Source organism: Podarcis gaigeae, assembly GCF_964106915.1.
Source record: "Podarcis gaigeae genome assembly, chromosome: 7".
NCBI classification, from domain to species: Eukaryota; Metazoa; Chordata; class Lepidosauria; order Squamata; family Lacertidae; genus Podarcis; species Podarcis gaigeae.
Window position 1 is genome coordinate 64767056 of NC_139683.1, and position 18402 is coordinate 64785457.

Here is an 18402-nt window from a genome sequence, read left to right on the forward strand (position 1 = left end):
GGGTTGGGGAGGACTACCTGCCCCCCTCACCTCTTCTTCCAGCTCCACCCCCCCGGTCCTGCTTCTCTGGCCCACCATAAGGTCTGAGGGACAGTGGACCGGCCCGTGGCTAAAAAAAATTGCCAACCCCTGCCTTACACAGTACATGTTAACTGCTTTGAAAAGTCGAAAGTATTATGCAAATGCTACGAAGCTCAATGGGTGATGTTGGCCCAGCCATTATTTCTCAGTCTAAATCATCTCACGGTGTTGCTGTGATGATAAAAATGTATGTTGGCCCAAACTCCTTGGAGGAAAATAATAAGTAAATAAATAAGCATTAAGTAAACAACCAAATACCAATATCATTTCCAGTCTTTTCGTGCTCATTCTTATGTAGACCATAATGCACCACTGGCACACAGGAGAGAGATCACTGCAGATTTGGGTTAACCCCATACACAAGTACTAAAAGATCTGTTGGGGGAGAGGAGCCCTAAGAAGTGGAACGTTAAGAAGTCCCACAACAATACTGAAAATCAAAGTGAAAACCCTAGGGGGGTGTCAAGTGGTTAGAACAGGAGGAAAGATATATATAAAGAAAGCATTGAGATTACCTGAAAATACTATATAAATGCTGAGTATTATCATCAACATCGCCTTCCTAAGTGATTAGTCAATTACTTAGCTGCCTGTCACCTATCTGAATAAAAAAAGGCAGGATTTCAACAATTGCCTTCAGGACTGTAATTTAATTACTGTCTCTGGGAAATGATAATGGTTCTGGAATTGTTACTTCATAATCTTTGTCTCCTATAAACTTAAAACTTGGGAGAATTAAACCGGAGTGCATCCTAGTTCAACTCTGCATAATTTCCAACAGAAATGAATTCTATTTAATAGCAAATCCTGATAAATTGTTTTATCTTTTTCTAGGATATCGAAGCGGAATTCTTATCTGTGGCATCAAGTCTTGACTGAATATTCTACAGGGAAAAATCCAGCAGGATGTTTTGGGCCAGTTTAACTCTTCTAGGTCTAAAAATATAGTTTAAGACTGAGAATTTAATAAATAATCAAACAAAACAAAGATTCACCTTAAGAACAAATACGTATTGTTATTAAGGCAACAAAATGTTTTCTAATACTACATTAGAACCTTGCTGCAGCTGTAATAGGTTCCAGTAACTCAGTGACAAAGATGAAGTTCAATTCTATGCAAAATTAAGTCCCACTGAGTTTGGTGGGGCTAACTCGTAAGTAGGTGCACACAGGGTAGCGGCTACAAATCTGAAACTTGGCTGAAACTGTATGAACCCCCACCCGAGAGTAATCCCAGTGAACACAGCACCATTTAAACATGCCTAGAATTGCCCTGTTAATCACTCAAGATGAAGTTGTTGCACCAGTTGAACAAAAATGTATCATCTTACCTTTCTTGTGTATAAACGGTATGAAAGACATAGCAAAATACTAATCACAACATGGAATTTCCTTGTGAAAGGGCAAAACTTTTATTTTCTACAAAGTGATTTACTAGTTGAAAAGGCAAAGCACGATACTACCCATGTTTACTCAGAAGGAAGCCTTACTGGGTTCAATAGGGCTTACTCCCTATTAAATGTATTCAGGATAGCAACCTTAGCCTCAGCTCAAATGTTCACATGGTGGTAATGCTCAAGAGCAGTGCAAGAATGACCTTTATGTTGTGGGTGCACCAGAAAAGTCAACCTGGTGTTCCTACTGGTCTGGCCATACTGCACTAAACACCTTGCCGCTTTGTTCCCTCCCCTTCCCCTCAAATCCGTAAGTGGTAGCGACCTTTCCTGCCAGATTGGGAGTATTGGGGTTCTGCCCTACCAGGCAAGCTGCTTCTACTCAATGTCTTCACATAAAACGCCATGTACTTTACAAAAAGAAATAAAAACAAGCAGATCCCTGCTCAATGATCTTAGAACTAAAAACATGCATTAAGAACCACTACTGAATAAAGGAAAACAGGGAAATAATTAATACCATACATCTAGCCATCATCAGCTCAGCATGGCATAAAATGAAACTCACGAAGGCATTGGCAGCTGAAGAGCTATTAAAACTTTAAAAATTTCCGTGGGATTATTTCAAGGAATGATTCAAAGAACAAATGCATATATCGGAAAATGAAAAGTGAGAATATGACTTGTTTCCTATCAAACTGTCCGTGAGCTGTATGACTAATTCCTAACATCAATGAAACATTGCTTAGTTTGGCCCAGTTTCAAGATACGTAAGTCAACAGAAAGCAATAGTGTAATATTAGTTAATGGTAAACCTAATGACAAGACAACAAATATAACTTACTGAAAATGCCAGTTGCAACTATCTCAGGAAACTCAAATTGGCAAATATTTAGGGTGGTGGAATTCAACAAGACACTAATAAAATAGTTCCCTCAGTGCAAAAATTTCTGCTTGTCAAAACAGAACAAACTTCCCTCTTCCTGCTCATGGTTCTGGGGTTATCCCAACCCCCCAAGTTGATTGGGGGGGGGGTTTTAATGGGACACACAGGATAACAGGGACTGGCAGGGCTCTGACAAATGTGTAGTAGTGGCAGAATACCAGGGGATTGACCCAGAAGAGAAGACCAGTGATTTATGGGGTTTGGAGCCAGCCATGAGGCAACAGCCAGGGCAGGGGGAGGAAGAATGGCCAGAACCATCAGAGATGAAGATGGGTGCACAGGACATGGTGGAGGAAAAAAGCTATTCAGGCGAGGGATGGGCCAGTCTCCTAGATCCAGATGGGATGGGACTTGGAAGAGAGAAGCGAAGCAATGGCTTCCATGTAGGAGAAGTCTCATGAGGGTACGTAAGCTGGTGGGGTGTGTGGTCCCGTTGCCACCGCAACTGCACCACAAGGTACAGATCTGGGGATATCCTCATAGAAGCTAGAAGGATGTGTATGGGCATATCCATAGCACCAAGGGAGTTGCTGTAAGGACGTGCTTTTGTCAAATAATTAACTATCAGATGTATGCCTTCCTTGGCTAGGGGTACCCAGGACACTGGGGGTTGAGAGGAGGGCAAAGCCCCATTTGAATTAGTGAACTCGTTGCACTGATTTCCACTAGCAAAACTATTTCATTGAATCCAACTCTTAAGTGTTTCTGGCAGTTTTCATCAATGAAAACATTAACTGAGACAGTATGTGCATTCATTCACATGCCACAGTAAGTTGTGAGTTAATGGCTTACTGTAAACGTGTCTTCAAACAATCACAATCTGAAGCCAAGGTTTGTTCTCGGCATGCCAATTATGGTTTGAATGGACAAACCACAACTCCTAGTTCAAATGTAATGCTAAACCAAGGATCATGGTTTGTGGCTAGCAGGGAGGAGCTAAGCAGGAACCACCTGCCTGCTCAAAGTAAACCATTAAGCCATGGCTTACCGTGACATGTCAATGCACCTGTTGTGTGTAGCACAGCTGTTACGCCAAAACAAAAACACACTACTGCAAGCAATGAGCCGAACAACTTTTTGCTAAGGTACAAGGTTGCCAAAATATGCATGCACACTTACCTTTACCATTTATTGTTAATGCAGATGCAATGGTAGCTGTTACTGGCACAGGTAATTGTGGCACTAATGGGTGTATTCTTGGTCTGCTCCCCATCCTAGCCCGTTCTTCTCCAGGTCCTAATAAAGCTCCAACGGGTTTCTCTGCTGCCACTTCCGGTGCTACAGAATCCTCCTGATCTTGTTCAATGCGGTCCAGCTTATCCGGGCTTTCACTTTGAAAGCCATCCACTGCTGTCCGACTCTTGATAGGACTTTTGGGCACAAGAATTTTGATACCTGACTTTGCAAGGTCCATGTTTTTTCTACCGGAAAGAGGAGTGTTGTTTTTCCGAAACTTCTGCGCTGCAAACAACTGATTGTTTTTTGATTCATGGTCCTTTCCAATAACTAAGGACTTTGGGGTCTTTGAAAAAGAACTATTAGTAGATCTAGAAATTTGCTTTCTTGCATTATTTGGAGATGTCCTATTTGTCCTTGTTAATGTGCTTTCTTTTTGCTTTTCGTTGTGATGTCTGTTGAATTCATGTATATATTCCTCACAATTCACAAGGTGCTGTTCAGGCTCCCACGTGTCATCTTCACTCTCGTAGCCTTTCCACCGCACTAAATATTCCGTTTTCCCCTTCTTGTTTTTCCTTTTATCAACAATTTTCTCTACCTGTTGGAAGAAAGATTACAGATGGCGATGAAGACTTGCTTGTGAAAGCTTAAAAATGTACATGTGAAATACACGATGAACTACTTGCAGTAATATACTCAATAAAACAGCTGTTACTTTGCATATGCAGTAGAATCGTGCCCTTTAAATGCTGGCAATTAACTATACCTCTGCTTGTTACTCAATGAGATCAAAGAACCTGAAACTTAAACATCTTCCAATTATTTTGTATGTACTGAAAGTGAACAACTTGTTGTCATGGTGATGAGTAAAAGAAAAATTGTACCATGGCCACATGTTTAATCTGTTATCATGTGCACTGCTATGCTCCGTGAGCTTCAGTCACACAATGAAAATTACTATACCCATTGAACACTGCTCTGTCACACAAAGTAACCATGATTCATGACATTTAATGAGGTAGCTCATGGTTTTTGATGGAAAGAACAACTAGCAGAAGACAAGAGCTTTTATCCTTGGCAACAACATGCTTTGGAAAATCCTTGGACAAGTCACATCCCCATTATCTAATCTGTTAAAAAAGAAGGGAAAATGAGATTACAATGAGAAATTCAAGGCTTCATATGGGTTCTTTACATTCTTTCATCATTCCTCTCCTCCTACACACACTGACTCTTTCTCCTGTAAGATAAAGGAGGTAAAATTTATTAAAGCTATAGGGATGTATAGCGTGGAATTGTGCTAGGAGAAAGCTAACACACCCCTCTTCCTTTACAAACTACAATCCCTTCCACTGCCTCAAAAACTGCTTCCGGGGATTGCAGTAGATCGAAAGGATTTCCAAAAGTTAGCTGCTTCATCTTCTTGAGCATAAACACTTTTTATTAGTGCAAAGCCTCCACTGACTACAACCCCATAGCATTTAACTCTAAGTATTGTGTCAACGTATTACAGGAAACAAAATATTTCTCATTTTTAACTTGAAAACCCTATGGCTAAAGACATGATGACTTATATCATACAAACCATTTTAAATTGAAGTTAGTAGCAAAAAATACAAGTTTATACTGACTTATTATTCAAATGCCAATTATGTTCTCTCTCCCTCACACACAGTGGCTTCCTTTGCATGTTACAATAAATTACATTTGTCTTAAACCACACTGAGCATTCTTTGAATATAATGTATGATGGCCTGGTTCATGCTATATAACAATACTTTCAAAGTGTGGCAGGGGTTATTGTTTTTGTTTGTTACCATGTTATGTATTTTTGTGTTTTTATATTGCAAACCGCCCTGTAGTCCTCAGATAAAGGGTGGTATACAAGTCTGATGAATAAATAACATAACAATGCTAAGCCACAGTTTGTATTAAACAATGGTTTTAGATGATTTTAAATTATTGTACCCCTCCCTCCTTATGCTGGTCTACGACAATAATAAAGTGTTGATTGACCGATGGATAGTTTAATCATAGAAATGTCTCCCTGCCCTGCAGGTTGTATGCAGGCGAATATTTGTGAATCAGAAGGTGCATATGGATGGCAGAAAGAAAGGGTGCTTCTATTCACCACCAGTATATGGTGGCTCTCAACCACTTTCCCCTGGGGTTATGGAGCTGCCACAGGTTCCCCACCCTGTAGTCCTTCATCTTCAGGACCATGCCCTGAATCAATTCCCACTGAAATGGAGCTCTTACGAGAGATGTTCCCAATGGATTACCACAAAGAACAAGTACTATTAGCCTATCCATAAAGAAACAAGCGTATGTGTTTTCCAAAGCATCTTCAACAAAACAGATTTCTCACATCGTTCAAGACCAAAGTCCTATTTCTATAGTCACTCTGCATTGCAAAAGAACACAGCAACAAAATCATTTCCACCAGATAAAAACATGTTGTGAGAGTGTTAAGAAGGCATTCCTACAGTTGCATTACATGAACCCATAGTCTTTTCTACTGGGAAGTCCCATTGCACTATTACTAGTGCTGAAATTCTACATGGTTGCATCTAAAGTATTAACTTCAGGTTTGAAGAACCTGAAAAAATATACTAGCTTGCCAATAGGCAAGTACAGTGGTACCTTGGTTTACGAACTTAATCTGTTCCGGAAGTTCATTCTTAAACCAAAACCGTTCTTAAACCAAGGCATGCTTTCCCTAACGAGGCCTCCTGCCGCTGGTGCCCTTCCACCATTCGGATTCCATTCTTAAGCCGAGGTAAAGTTCTCAAAACGAAGACACTATTTCCAGTTTTGCGGAGTTTGTAAACCAAATCGTTCTTAAACCAGACTGTTCTTAAACCGAGGTACCACTGTACCTGTGATTCAGTGATGGCCATGAAGGAGGGAAAGCCCTTTCTCGTCACCGGCACACCAAATTTCAAAGCTAGTCACACAGGCAGGTAGCCAAGACTCACCTCTTCTCCACCAGCCTGCTCACTCACCTGTATGGAATTTCTGGTCCTAATGGCTACCAGACAAGTTATTAACTGTAAAGCTGAGCGTACAAAGAAAAAAATGTTTTGCCTGCTTTGTGACACTTTTCGGCATTCAAAAGGTTTCCTTACAGTATTGGCTCATAGGTAAAATGTGTAAAGGCCATCAAAATTTAATGTGCACGCAAAATATATTGAACAAGCAATCTGGTAAAGTCAAGCAAATAAATAAATAAACAGGGGAAAGTGTGTGTGTGTGTGTGTGTGTGTGTGTGTGTGTGTGTGTAAAATTTATCTCTTTTTCAGATGTGGTAGTATAAAATTGTAATTCCTGTGCTTCAAAATGTACTTCATACAAGCCTCTATTATTATACTTAGTTTTTCATTTTAAGTGGTTAGCCATTTCTGTAGCAGTCTCATTTCTACACATTTATTTATACTAAAAGCCTCACTGCAACACAAGAGCCTTTTTATGTGAGAACTGTTTGTGGAAATGCTTTGAACTAATTTTTTTACCTAAAAACAAACGAGAAAAGCGTCTTCCATCCAGGTTGAGGTATTCATCAGATTTCCAGTTAGAAGTTTCAAACAAGAAACTGAATTTCTAAACTCCAGTACTGTATTTTAAGGTTACACTTATCAACATTTTTTATTTTTGAAATTTTGTTGATAAGTATGAAGGGAACTTGACAAGAGAAGTCACAGATAAAAGTTTTACTTTACCATACAGTGTATAATTTTGAAAAAGTACTCAAGGGGCTCCAAGCTCCAGTTTCAAATGAGTTCCTCCCATCAAGGACTTCTCTATATTTAGCTCCTGTACATGAACACAATGTCTTAAGACTTAGTTCTTATGCATATACCGTATTTTTCACTCTATAACACGCACCAGACCATAACACGCACGTAGTTTTTAGAGGAGGAAAACAAGAAAAAAAATATTCTAAATGAAATAGTGGATATATGATTTTTGTGGTTCATGCTTTGGCCACAGACATGTGATCTGACAGTGAGTTTGGAGTAGCTCAATGCAGAAATCCTGAGGATCCATGTGGATCCATGCTTTGTCACCACGGAGGAGGGAAGGAAGGGGAACCATGGATCCTCTGCTCACGACTGCAGCAGATCCCCCCGGCCACCCGCAGGCATTCGCTCCATAACATGCACAGATATTTCCCCTTACTTTCTAGGAGGAAAAAAGTGAGTGTTATGGTGCAAAAAATACAGTAAATCTGGGAAACTGCATTAATTCTTGAAACCAGTTCAACCCTTTACAACTGCTCCCAATCCAATCAGCAAAATTCAGTATATGCATACACATCCTTTGAAATCTAGGTTGAATAAAAGCTACAAACCAATTTCTCTAAAAGCTACAAACCAATTGCTCTCAGTTCAGTAGCGGTCATTTATATATTTATTACAATTAAATCACATCTTTCTAAAAACATTTGTATTCGAAGCAGATGCATTATAATAGAATTTAACAACAGCTAAAGCACAATAAAAAAGTATATTAGAGCAACAATTTGAAATTACAAAGCAGATAATGCAGCAATCTGCTGAAAGCAACTATGAGGTCAGATTAAATCCTTTAGGAAAGGCATTAAAGGTAAAGGGACCCCTGACCATTAGGTCCAGTTGTGACCGACTCTGGGGTTGCGGCGCTCATCTTGCTTTACTGGCTGAGGGAGCCAGCGTACAGCTTCCGGGTCATGTGGCCAGCATGACTAAGCCGCTTCTGGCGAACCAGAGCAGCGCGCAGAAACGCCGTTTACCTTCCCACCGGAGCGGTACCTATTTATCTACTTGCACTCTGATGTGCTTTTGAACTGCTAGGTGGGCACTTTCCCAATTACTGTATCAATGCATTTATAAAAGGGTCAAACTGCAAATACACAAAGGTGACCTCGCTTTTGTGCAAGGTAACGGGAAATTCTCTGCTCCCCTGGCTTACTCCAAGGAAAGGAAGGGGAAATTGCTGGTTTGGTCTTGCACTGCTGAGCTACAGTCAGTGGAGACCACAGCCATACAGCAACCAAGAATGCCCCAGCCTTACTTGCAACCTTGCAGCTGGAGAGAGCAACTGTGGTTGCTATGCAACTACAGAGCTAATCAGGGATCAACCCCAAGGTTGGGACTCAGGATCAGCTTTTAGAAATGACGGTACAAAATGAAAGCCAATATGCTTCATATAAAACAATAGGAAAACATTCATGCAGTCTAGTAATACCATCATAATATTCTATGCACCCCAGTGTACTTTTTAAGATCAGGGCTCTTATAAAGTTTGGGACATATAATTGTAGAACAAGTAACACTCTCACATTTATCTTAGTGACTGAAGTTGAAGAATCCAGTAATGGCCAATTTATTACAGATGCACAAGTCACCTGATCTAATGTGCCAATTTGTAAATTCTAACAAACTAAGGGAACATTAGAAATCATTTTGAGATCGAAAACTAAGGAAGTAATTTTGGCTGCAACATAAAAGGCATCCTCACTTCTGGCTCCAGGATGTGTGTGGTCGTCGTCTCTCTCTCCCCCCCACCCCGCCGCCCCATAGGTTCCCTTGAATTGTGAGGGCTATCATCTCTCTATTAGCTACTGGGTTACTATTCTCTTAGCACTCCCTCTGGGTTACAGTAGGTCAACCTAACCCATCTCCCAGTGGAAGGGGATGTTGCATATTAGCATAGGCATCAAAGCGTAAATCTGGTCATGCTTTTCAGCTTGGCACCCTTTCCAATCTTCTTCCCCCTGGCACTCCCTAGCTTCTTTGATATTTTCAGCCTAGCTAAAAACCTAAGGGAATGTACAGACTCATACTGCCACTCCTTTCACTCACTGGGAGGGTTTGGACAATTCAAGTACCCAACAACTTGTTCTGCTTTGAACTAAAAAAGGCTTGCCTATTTTCAGTTCCCACCATTGCCTTTGTCTGCATGGGAACAGAATCAGTCCACAGCTTGTTTTTGAAGAGGAAGCAAAACCCACAACAGTAGCTTGTTAAAAAGTGACTTCTCTACGCTTGGTGTGGGGTCCATGTGTTAAGCTCGCGGGTCTCTCGCTAGTCCTCAAGGAAGAAGTCCTCATTCTTCCTCCTATATGAAGCAGGTAAATATTTGTGTTTCTAATATATGTGCTCCAAAGGTCTGCACTTTTATTTGCCATGGTTTCTCTCTCCTAACTCTGCCAGCTCTTTGCGTTGCACATACCAGTGTGAACATGTTGGCTGAATACGTATGTATATGTTTCAGAACTATCAAGGACATGTATTAACAGGGCATTTCTGGGCAGAGAAGATTCCCTACCAACCCACTTACTTCACCAGGTACCTGACCATGTCAAATGTCGATGTGGGCTCTGGGAAGCCAACTTGCAGCCTGTGGTCTTCCTTATGTGTGGCCTTTCACTGTGTGAATGCTATCAAAGAGAATTTGTTCATAAACCCCCAATGATAGCGCAGCCCTGGGAGAATTGTAGGCACCAAGCATGAGCACTACGTAAACATAAAATCGAAGCCTCTAACTAACTTATGCAAATACGCCCTTGCAGTGTGTTACGTATGTATAAGGCACATCTCTTTAAATGGAATATTAAGATTCATAACCATGAGCTTAATTTTAGCTCTAGAGCAGTGTTTCCCAAACTTGGGTCTCCAGCTGTTCTTCAACTACAACTCCCATCATCCCTGACCACTGGTCCTGCTAGCTAGGGAAGCATCTTAAAAAGCAGAGAAATCACCTTGCCAACAAAGGTCTGTATAGTTAAAGCCATGGTTTTCCCAGTAGTGATGTATGGAAGTGAGAGCTGGACCATAAAGAAGGCTGATCGTCGAAGAATTGATGCTTTTGAATTATGGTGCTGGAGGAGACTCTTGAGAGTCCCATGGACTGCAAGAAGATCAAACCTCTCCATTCTTAAGGAAATCAGCCCTGAGTGCTCACTGGAAGGACAGATCGTGAAGCTGAGGCTCCAGTACTTTGGCCACCTCATGAGAAGAGAAGACTCCCTGGAAAAGACCCTGATGTTGGGAAAGATTGAGGGTACAAGAATAAGGGGACGACAGAACGAGATGGCTGGACAGTGTTCTCGAAGCTACCAGCACGAGTTTGACCAAACTGCGGGAGGCAGTGGAAGACAGGAGTGCCTGGCGTGCTCTGGTCCATGGGGTCACGAAGAGTCAGACATGACTAAACGACTAAACAACAATTCTAGAGGATTGTAGCCAATGCTTGTGCATTGAGTTCCATTTGCAAAACTGGACTTTCCCCTCTTCTCTCCCTCAAAATGTGCTCTGGAGGAAGAGGATAGGAAAGAAAAGGTCAAATGGACAAGCAGAAGTGTACTGTGCTAGAGGAACAGCAGTGCTGGACACAGCCCTTAGTCTAAAGAATAATTTAACAAGTGAGTAATTTCTCATGAATTGTCCTCTGTTTCAGAGAGAGAATTGCATAGCAACATTTGCACATCTGGTAACAAAGGAATGGGGTAAGCAAGAGTCATAAAACAATTTGAACCCTAAATTGCTTACACTTCTGTTTTTGAGCCTGGATTTCCACACCTCTTTTGAAATAATGTTAAAATAATTTAAAAATCAATTAACTGTTCTGTGACCCAAGTGTATTTGTGACAAAACACTACTTGGGGAGCACTTTAGCATCTCAAATACTAAGCATGAGCTCTGCACTGTTATGTGTACTAATGTGGTGAATACTTTTTGTTGCATTATGAATCCAAGTATTAACACTATTTGAAAGTTTTGAAAAGTCATTGGGAGGTGTATCAAGAAAGATATGATAATTCATATTACACTATGCGCAGATAACTTTCCTTGGGTTGAGTTACTGTCATTTGGATTTACTCAGGCATTGCTACTCATACAACTGATTTTATTTATATATTTAGAAAAACTTTCAAGGCAGAATACAAGAATTATGCATCTGAGACCAGCCTTCCCAATCTGGTGCCCTCCAAATGTTTTAGACTACAATTCTCATCAGCCCGTTAGCATGCTCAATTGTCAGGTATTATGGGATGATAGTCCTAAAATCTGGAGTGCGCCCAGTTAAGAAAAGACTGCTATTAGTCAAATGTTTCTCAAACTTTTAATACCTTAGGACCACCAAACCAAACTTTCTGATGGCTCCCCACATTTCTACTTTTATATAATAAAATTATGTTTATGTTTTCTCAGGCCATAGAATGATGGTAGACGAAATGGAAAAGTCAGTAACAGTAGCCTTTCCCTGAAACTAAGGGAGCCAGCAGAAAACCTTATTTTTTATCTCAGTATTTCCCTCCTGCATCTCCATTAATTACAGATTTAAATAAAAAGATGAACACGGCAGATCATGTTTATCGTTAAAAGCTAATTTCAAGCTAAAATTAGAATGATTGTAAGGATTATTTAGGCAAGTAATTTAGCCTCATAGGGACGCAGGTGGCGCTGTAGGTTAAACCACAGAGCCTAGGATTTGCCGATCAGAAGGTCAGCGGTTCGAATCCCCACAACGGGGTGAGCTCCTGTTGCTCGGTCCCAGCTCCTGCCAACCTAGCAGTTCAAAAGCACATCAGAGTGCAAGTAGATAAATAGGTACCACTCTGGCGGGAAGGTAAACAGCGTTTCTGTGCACTGCTCTGGTTCGCCAGAAGTGGCTTAGTCATGCTGGCCACATGACCCGCGGCTCCCTCGGCCAATAAAGTGAGATGAGCGCCGCAACCCCAGAGTCGGTCACGACTGGACCTAATGGTCAGGGGTCCCTTTACCTTTACCTAATTTAGCCTCAGTTTCTTTATCAGCACTGTTATCTTAATCGTCATTCATGATTAACCCCAACCCTTCCCATCAATAATATTCCATAGTCATGTACAGAAAAACCCAAGAGAGGCCAAAGGCCAGCTGAGGGACCACTGAAGTGGCTTGAAGTTGCATTCCACCAGCAGAGAGGAGCTATGCTTGTGGGCCAGCACTTACACTCCCAGTACAAACCACCCAGTATGTGAGTGGAAAACTCCCTCAGAGAACATATACCACTGGGGTTGTCGCACTGGTAGGTAGCAAGGCCTGAAACAAAGCATTCTGAGGGGGTTTCTGAGGCAGCCTTAGTCCTCAAGTCCCCAACATGCCCACAGTGCAGGCTCAAAACTACACCAGTTCCAGAACTTGCATAGTTAATTTCCTTCCCAATTGCGGTGGTGGGGAGGGGGTGGTGTTGATGGAAAATGGAAAGGACAAGTTTGAGAAACCCACCCTGGACCTCTTCCTCTGGCTGGAAGAAGCCAGCGGCAATTTGGATGCAGCAGAGCAGCCTCCACGGTCTTCCTTCAAGCAAAATAGAACTGCAGACTTAGTTATAAAAATGTCTGTCACATAGGGAGGATGAAAAAGAAAGCACATTGATTACAATGGTATGGAGCTGTATTCTTCATTGCCCTGAACAATTTTATTTTATTTTAGATACTCACACTTCAACTTTACGATCTCAAACATAACGGCACTCGTACCAAACGCGTTTGACACAAAATCACCACCGCTTCATTATGGCTAAGTAAGAAACAGGGATACCCTTAATATTTAAAGAACTGCAGAGAGTTCTTTCATGAATTACTAAAGAAACCGTAACAACCCATGGGGAAACTCATAAATTTGAGTTTATGAAGAGAAAATGCCAGAAAATCTATCGGATTCTTTCATTCCATTGTATGTTCCTTTTCCTGGGACAAAGTACATTTTACTAGGCCCTAGGGGCACACCTGATAACCCATGAATTCCTATTTTGCTAACATGGAGGGGACTGCTACAGCAGAAGAAGCAATGTCCCAATGAAATGGAATTTTAAAAGCACTGTCCATCACTGCAGGCCACAGTCTCCAAGTTATATCACCTCCTAAAAACACATTCTTGTCTGAATTGTAATTTGGCAATATCTTGCACATGAAGTGAAGCTGCCATGGCTATATTAATAAACACTACTCAATTAGCATAAAGTGTTAAATACTGCCTCTCTCACTGATGAAGCAAAAGAGTGGCAGATGAAGAATTTATTAAACGTAATTGTCAAAATAAATCAAACATTTGCCAAAATAATAGACAATTAGATACGGGTGATATAGACAGATCTCAGCTAAGATGCAAAATTTTAAAACCTTTTATAAGACTGTGTTGCCCAAGGACCAGTTCTGCCACCATTGATTATGTGTGGGGTCCTCACAGATACTTAGCTTGGAAAAGTCTCTATATTGTTTGGATGTCGCTTCGTAAAGGTATCTATCGACCTGCAGAGTTTCCATCAAGACCACTAGCAGCCTAAATCGAGAAGGTAAAACCCTTTGGGCAAGGTAGCTGTTGTGGCACTTCTAAAGTACCAAATCCCTCTCCCATTTTACAGTGATGAAGTCTCACATTAACACCTGTAAAGGACCCTAAGTAGTGAAACGCACTTTTTCAAGAAACACTGCAAATTTCCACGTAGGAACAATGCAGTAAGCGTTATGTCACTCATCAAGGTTTGTACCCAAAAGGTGCACCCAACTCCCATTTGAACCCCACACATTTACACGTAACACCCACAAATGTGGGGTGAACCAAACCCTACTATCACCTTCATGCCCTTTGACTTCATTTTTACATCTGAAATGCCTTCCCTTTGAAACTGAACTTCTACATATAGAAGAAAAAACTAACTACACTATCCCCGTTCTACGTGCAGTCAGCTTCCCCCTCCCCATTATAGCCTTTTATATAGATGTTTGAAGAGACCTTAATGCTGAGACCACACCCATCAGTAGAGAAGATGGAAGCCCTAGCCACAGTGAATATTTCAGAGAAAGCACTCATGCCCCCTCCCACCCGGAAGAGCTAATGTGTTCTCCCTTCAGATTCAGTTTCTTATTTGCTTGCCTAACTTTCCAAGACTCAGGGATGCAGGTGGTGCTGTGGTCTAAACCACTGAGCCTAGGGCTTGCCCATCAGAAGGTCGGCGGTTCAAATCCCCGCGACAGGGTGAGCTCCCATTGCTCGGTCCCAGCTCCTGCCAACCTAGCATTTCGAAAGCATGTCAAAGTGCAAGCAGATAAATAGGTACTGCTCCAGCGGGAAGGTAAACAGTGTTTCAGTGCACTGCTCTGGTTTTGCCAGAAGTGACTTAGTCATGCTGGCCACATGACCCAGAAAAACTGTCTGCAGACAATTGCCAGCTCCCTCGGCCAGTAAAGTGAGATGAGCGCTGCAACTCCAGAGTCGTTCGCAACTGGACTTAACTGTCAGGGGTCCTTTACCTTTTTTAACTTTCCGAGAAGCTACCCATGCCAGCTCAAAAAAGTTTACTTACATCTTATTAGGCCTCCTATGCTGCCCATTTGCTCTAGCTCAATCTCCCTCGGCATCTGTCTTGTCTATCTATGGCTTCGATCCAAAGGTGGATAAATCTTGTTAAGACTCCAGCCCCCATCAGTGTCAGACAGCATGGCCAATAAATAAGGATGGTGGGAGCTGGAGTCCACCAACATCTGGGGGCAGGATTGCTACCTCTGCTTCAACAATTGTAAATTTAATTAAAATGCTGTGTGTAGATTTCCTGTGATTTTTGGAAGATGCCATGGCCTCTGGACTAGTGCAATAACAAAAATATGATGGTGTATTTCTTATGGCTTCGTTTCTTTTGAGTGACAATAATAGATCTGTAACACACAGAGCGTGACCCTCTCTGTACTGGCTGCACACACAAAATCAGGAAAAAGTTAGATAAAACTGCTATAAGTTGTTTTGGTGGTTCAGAGATTTAATCTGAAATCACGATAGATTTAAGCTTGTTGGGTGTTTCTGGTATCTTCTCTCTTACATTATGGATGTCAGCTTATATTATGGATGGATGTTCAGTATTGATTTATTAATACTATTGCTACAAGTGGCTAAAACAATAAACTTATGAACTATGTCATTCTCTGGGGAGAAAAAATAGTGTATTTGACTCATTGTCTCCTACACCTCAGCTCATTGTCCCTATTCTGGCACACTGATTCCTATATGGGAAACTGCAAATTCAAGTCTCTCTTGGGTGTACATATAGACAAAGGGTTATGTTAACAATTGTCTCTGGAGAGTAGACGTAAAGGCAATTTGTATAGAATTATTAACAAATGCAGCATTGTTGTTTTTTAGAAACTCCTCCCAGTTTTATAGTTGTCAGTTAGCTTAGCTAAATGTTATACTAGTAGCATAGTGGTACCTTGGGTTAAGAACTTAATTCATTCTGGAGGTCCATTCTTAACCTGAAACTGTTCTTAACCTGAGGTACCACTTTAGCTAATGGGGCCTCCTGCTACCGGTGCGCCGAAGCACAATTTCTGTTCTCATCCTGAAGCAAAGTTCTTAACCTGAGGTACTATTCTGGGTTAGTGGAGCCTGTAACCTGAAGCGTCTGTAACCTGGGGTTACCACTGTATGCAAGGCCCTTCATTCACATATGGCCTTGTGAGCCTACAGGCTGAATGGCTAGCATTCTTTTTTAATGGGCCGTTAAATTGATGTTCTGAAAGTTTACACCCTGCAGATAACAGGTTAGCATTTCACTAAAATGATTAGAATCTGTTCCATTGATACAATTAATACTTGCAATTCAACAAACAGAAGCTTCACAAAAGATTTTTTTATAGCTTAGCTGAATTCATTTTAAAGTCTAATTTATTTGCAACTAATAAAGAGCTTTCTTCAAGATAAAGAGTTGGCCTTAACATTCTATTCATTACCCTCTGCGAACTCAACATGAGAGCTTATTGAAATGTAATAGCACGTACAGGCCACTGAAAATGCACATGGGTGCTGTGCAGCGTGGGCTAACAAACCACACTGGTTCATATGGATGCAATATCTGCACACTAGCACAGCTGCCTCACATATCATAAACAGGTGGGAAATGCTGGATGCGTACAGGCTGGCAAATGAGCTTTCAAATGTTATGCCAGCTGTGTGGAGTGCCTACATGCATAAATGCTTTCCTATAGCTTCCACAAGGCAGGTGTCATGTCAACATGAGCTCCAAAACCTTTCAAATGCAAACAAATTACCTCATGTACTCCATATCTCCTAACAAGCTATTTATGAGCATCCTGTTTCCCACCCCAACTTCTCTGTCCAACTGGTTGATGGAGCATGAGAACACTGAGGTTATTGTGAGATCAGAGGCTCTGAGTGCTTGCTTCTGCTGGTTGTGTGAGCTGCTATGCTATGTAATAGTTTTCAATAAGGGTGTTGGATTCATCTACCCCATTCCACTAGCAAGAAGGCAGTGCAAGGCTTCACACTGGCGTGATAGGACTTTCCCACACCCCCTCATCCCACAGCGCTCCCCCCAAAACCACTCTGTAGTGTCAGAAGAACCCCCATAACACTTGCACAGGCAGAACAACCTCCTAGCGCTATGCTGAGTTCCAGCTGTGATTTGGAAATCAGTTCCAATAGATAAATACACTTCCTTGCAGCTGTAAAGATGGCGGTCAACAAGAAGTAAGGTTTATCTCCACATTTCTTTATGACTAAAGGTAAGAAAACTCAAACCACTGACAATTAAGTTAGTTTCATATTAAAATGAGAAGAACAAAGCCTTTACCACCAGAAAAGCATGGCCATCAATAGAAAAAGGAAGCATATGGGGGGCTAGTTCTGTTTCAGCAGGGTTTGTTCTTCTACATGATTATTTTATCCTTAACAAAAAATTTCCACCAGTCTTCCCAAAATAGATGTTAAGCTAAGCAGCCTATAATTTCCAAGATCCCCCCCAGATCCCTTTTTTTAAAAAAAGTGTTACATTGGTCACTTTTACATTGGAGACTGATCTGAGGAACAAGTTGCATCTTTTGTTAGAAGATCAGCAATTTCCCATTTGAGTTCTTTGACAACTCTTGGGTGGATGCCATCTGGACTTGGCAATTTGTCAGGTTTTTATTTTTTGTCTTCGCCTATTAGGCCTCAAACTTCATTTCTCGTCACCACTGTCTGTATCAGTTCCTCAAATTCCCCTCCTGCAAAAATTAGTTCAGCACAAAATATTCCATGTTTTGCTTTATGTTTGTTTGTTTTGGCTATTCAGCAAAGATTTCTGATACTTGACATTTCGTTTTCAAACCATAGTTTCCTGGTTTTCCATAGACATTTTACTATGTCTATAGTTGGGATTCCACTTCAATGGGTTAAATCCAGATTAAGTTGGTTGAACGGAAGTCTCATTGAAAACAATGGTAGAAGTTAGTAATGAATAAGTGAAGTTCCACTGAAGTCAATGGGAACCAAGTTCAAGTACTGGTGACTTACAACCTGTCCATCCCTTTGTCTTCATTGCTGTTCAGCTCCATTTTCAGTTTTCCTATCCTATTATTTCCCCAGTCTCAACCTATTGTTGAGATTTGTTCTAAAATTGCCATTTATGAACATCTGGAACTCAGATAGCAAGGCATTAAGTTCTTGAAAGCTCTTCTTATCTATGTAACCATCCTGAGTTGTTCATTTATTATTTTTCTTCTGTTTATCATGCAAACAGAGATGATGAAGATTCACTGTCAAGTTTAGATGTAGATTTTCATTTCTCCAAATCAGCTTTACAAAGGTAAAGTTAGTGACTTCAGTTGATGCTATCCTGGTTTTAATATTATAAAATATTGTAGAAATGTGCAAAGTTGTTAAGAGTTGCCTTCAACTGAACCCAAAATGTGGCTGTGGCTTTTTAGAAGCAAAATACACACACAAACTCAGTTTCCTTTTTGATTTTAACTTGTCCTAGCTGTCTGTGGATGCCTTCTTTCAGTAT

The 18402-nt window shown here is 41.0% G+C and overlaps 1 protein-coding gene across 2 annotated transcripts in view; it reads right to left on the minus strand.

The window, feature by feature from the left end:
* Window positions 1-18402, minus strand: part of CDYL (chromodomain Y like) — a 90936-nt gene that overhangs the window by 53709 nt on the left and 18825 nt on the right. For both annotated transcript variants that reach the window (XM_083747323.1, XM_083747322.1), the window contains exon 2: window positions 3541-4198. In XM_083747323.1, the coding sequence (XP_083603449.1) occupies window positions 3541-4198 (658 nt within the window). The remainder of the gene's footprint in view (window positions 1-3540; window positions 4199-18402) is intronic.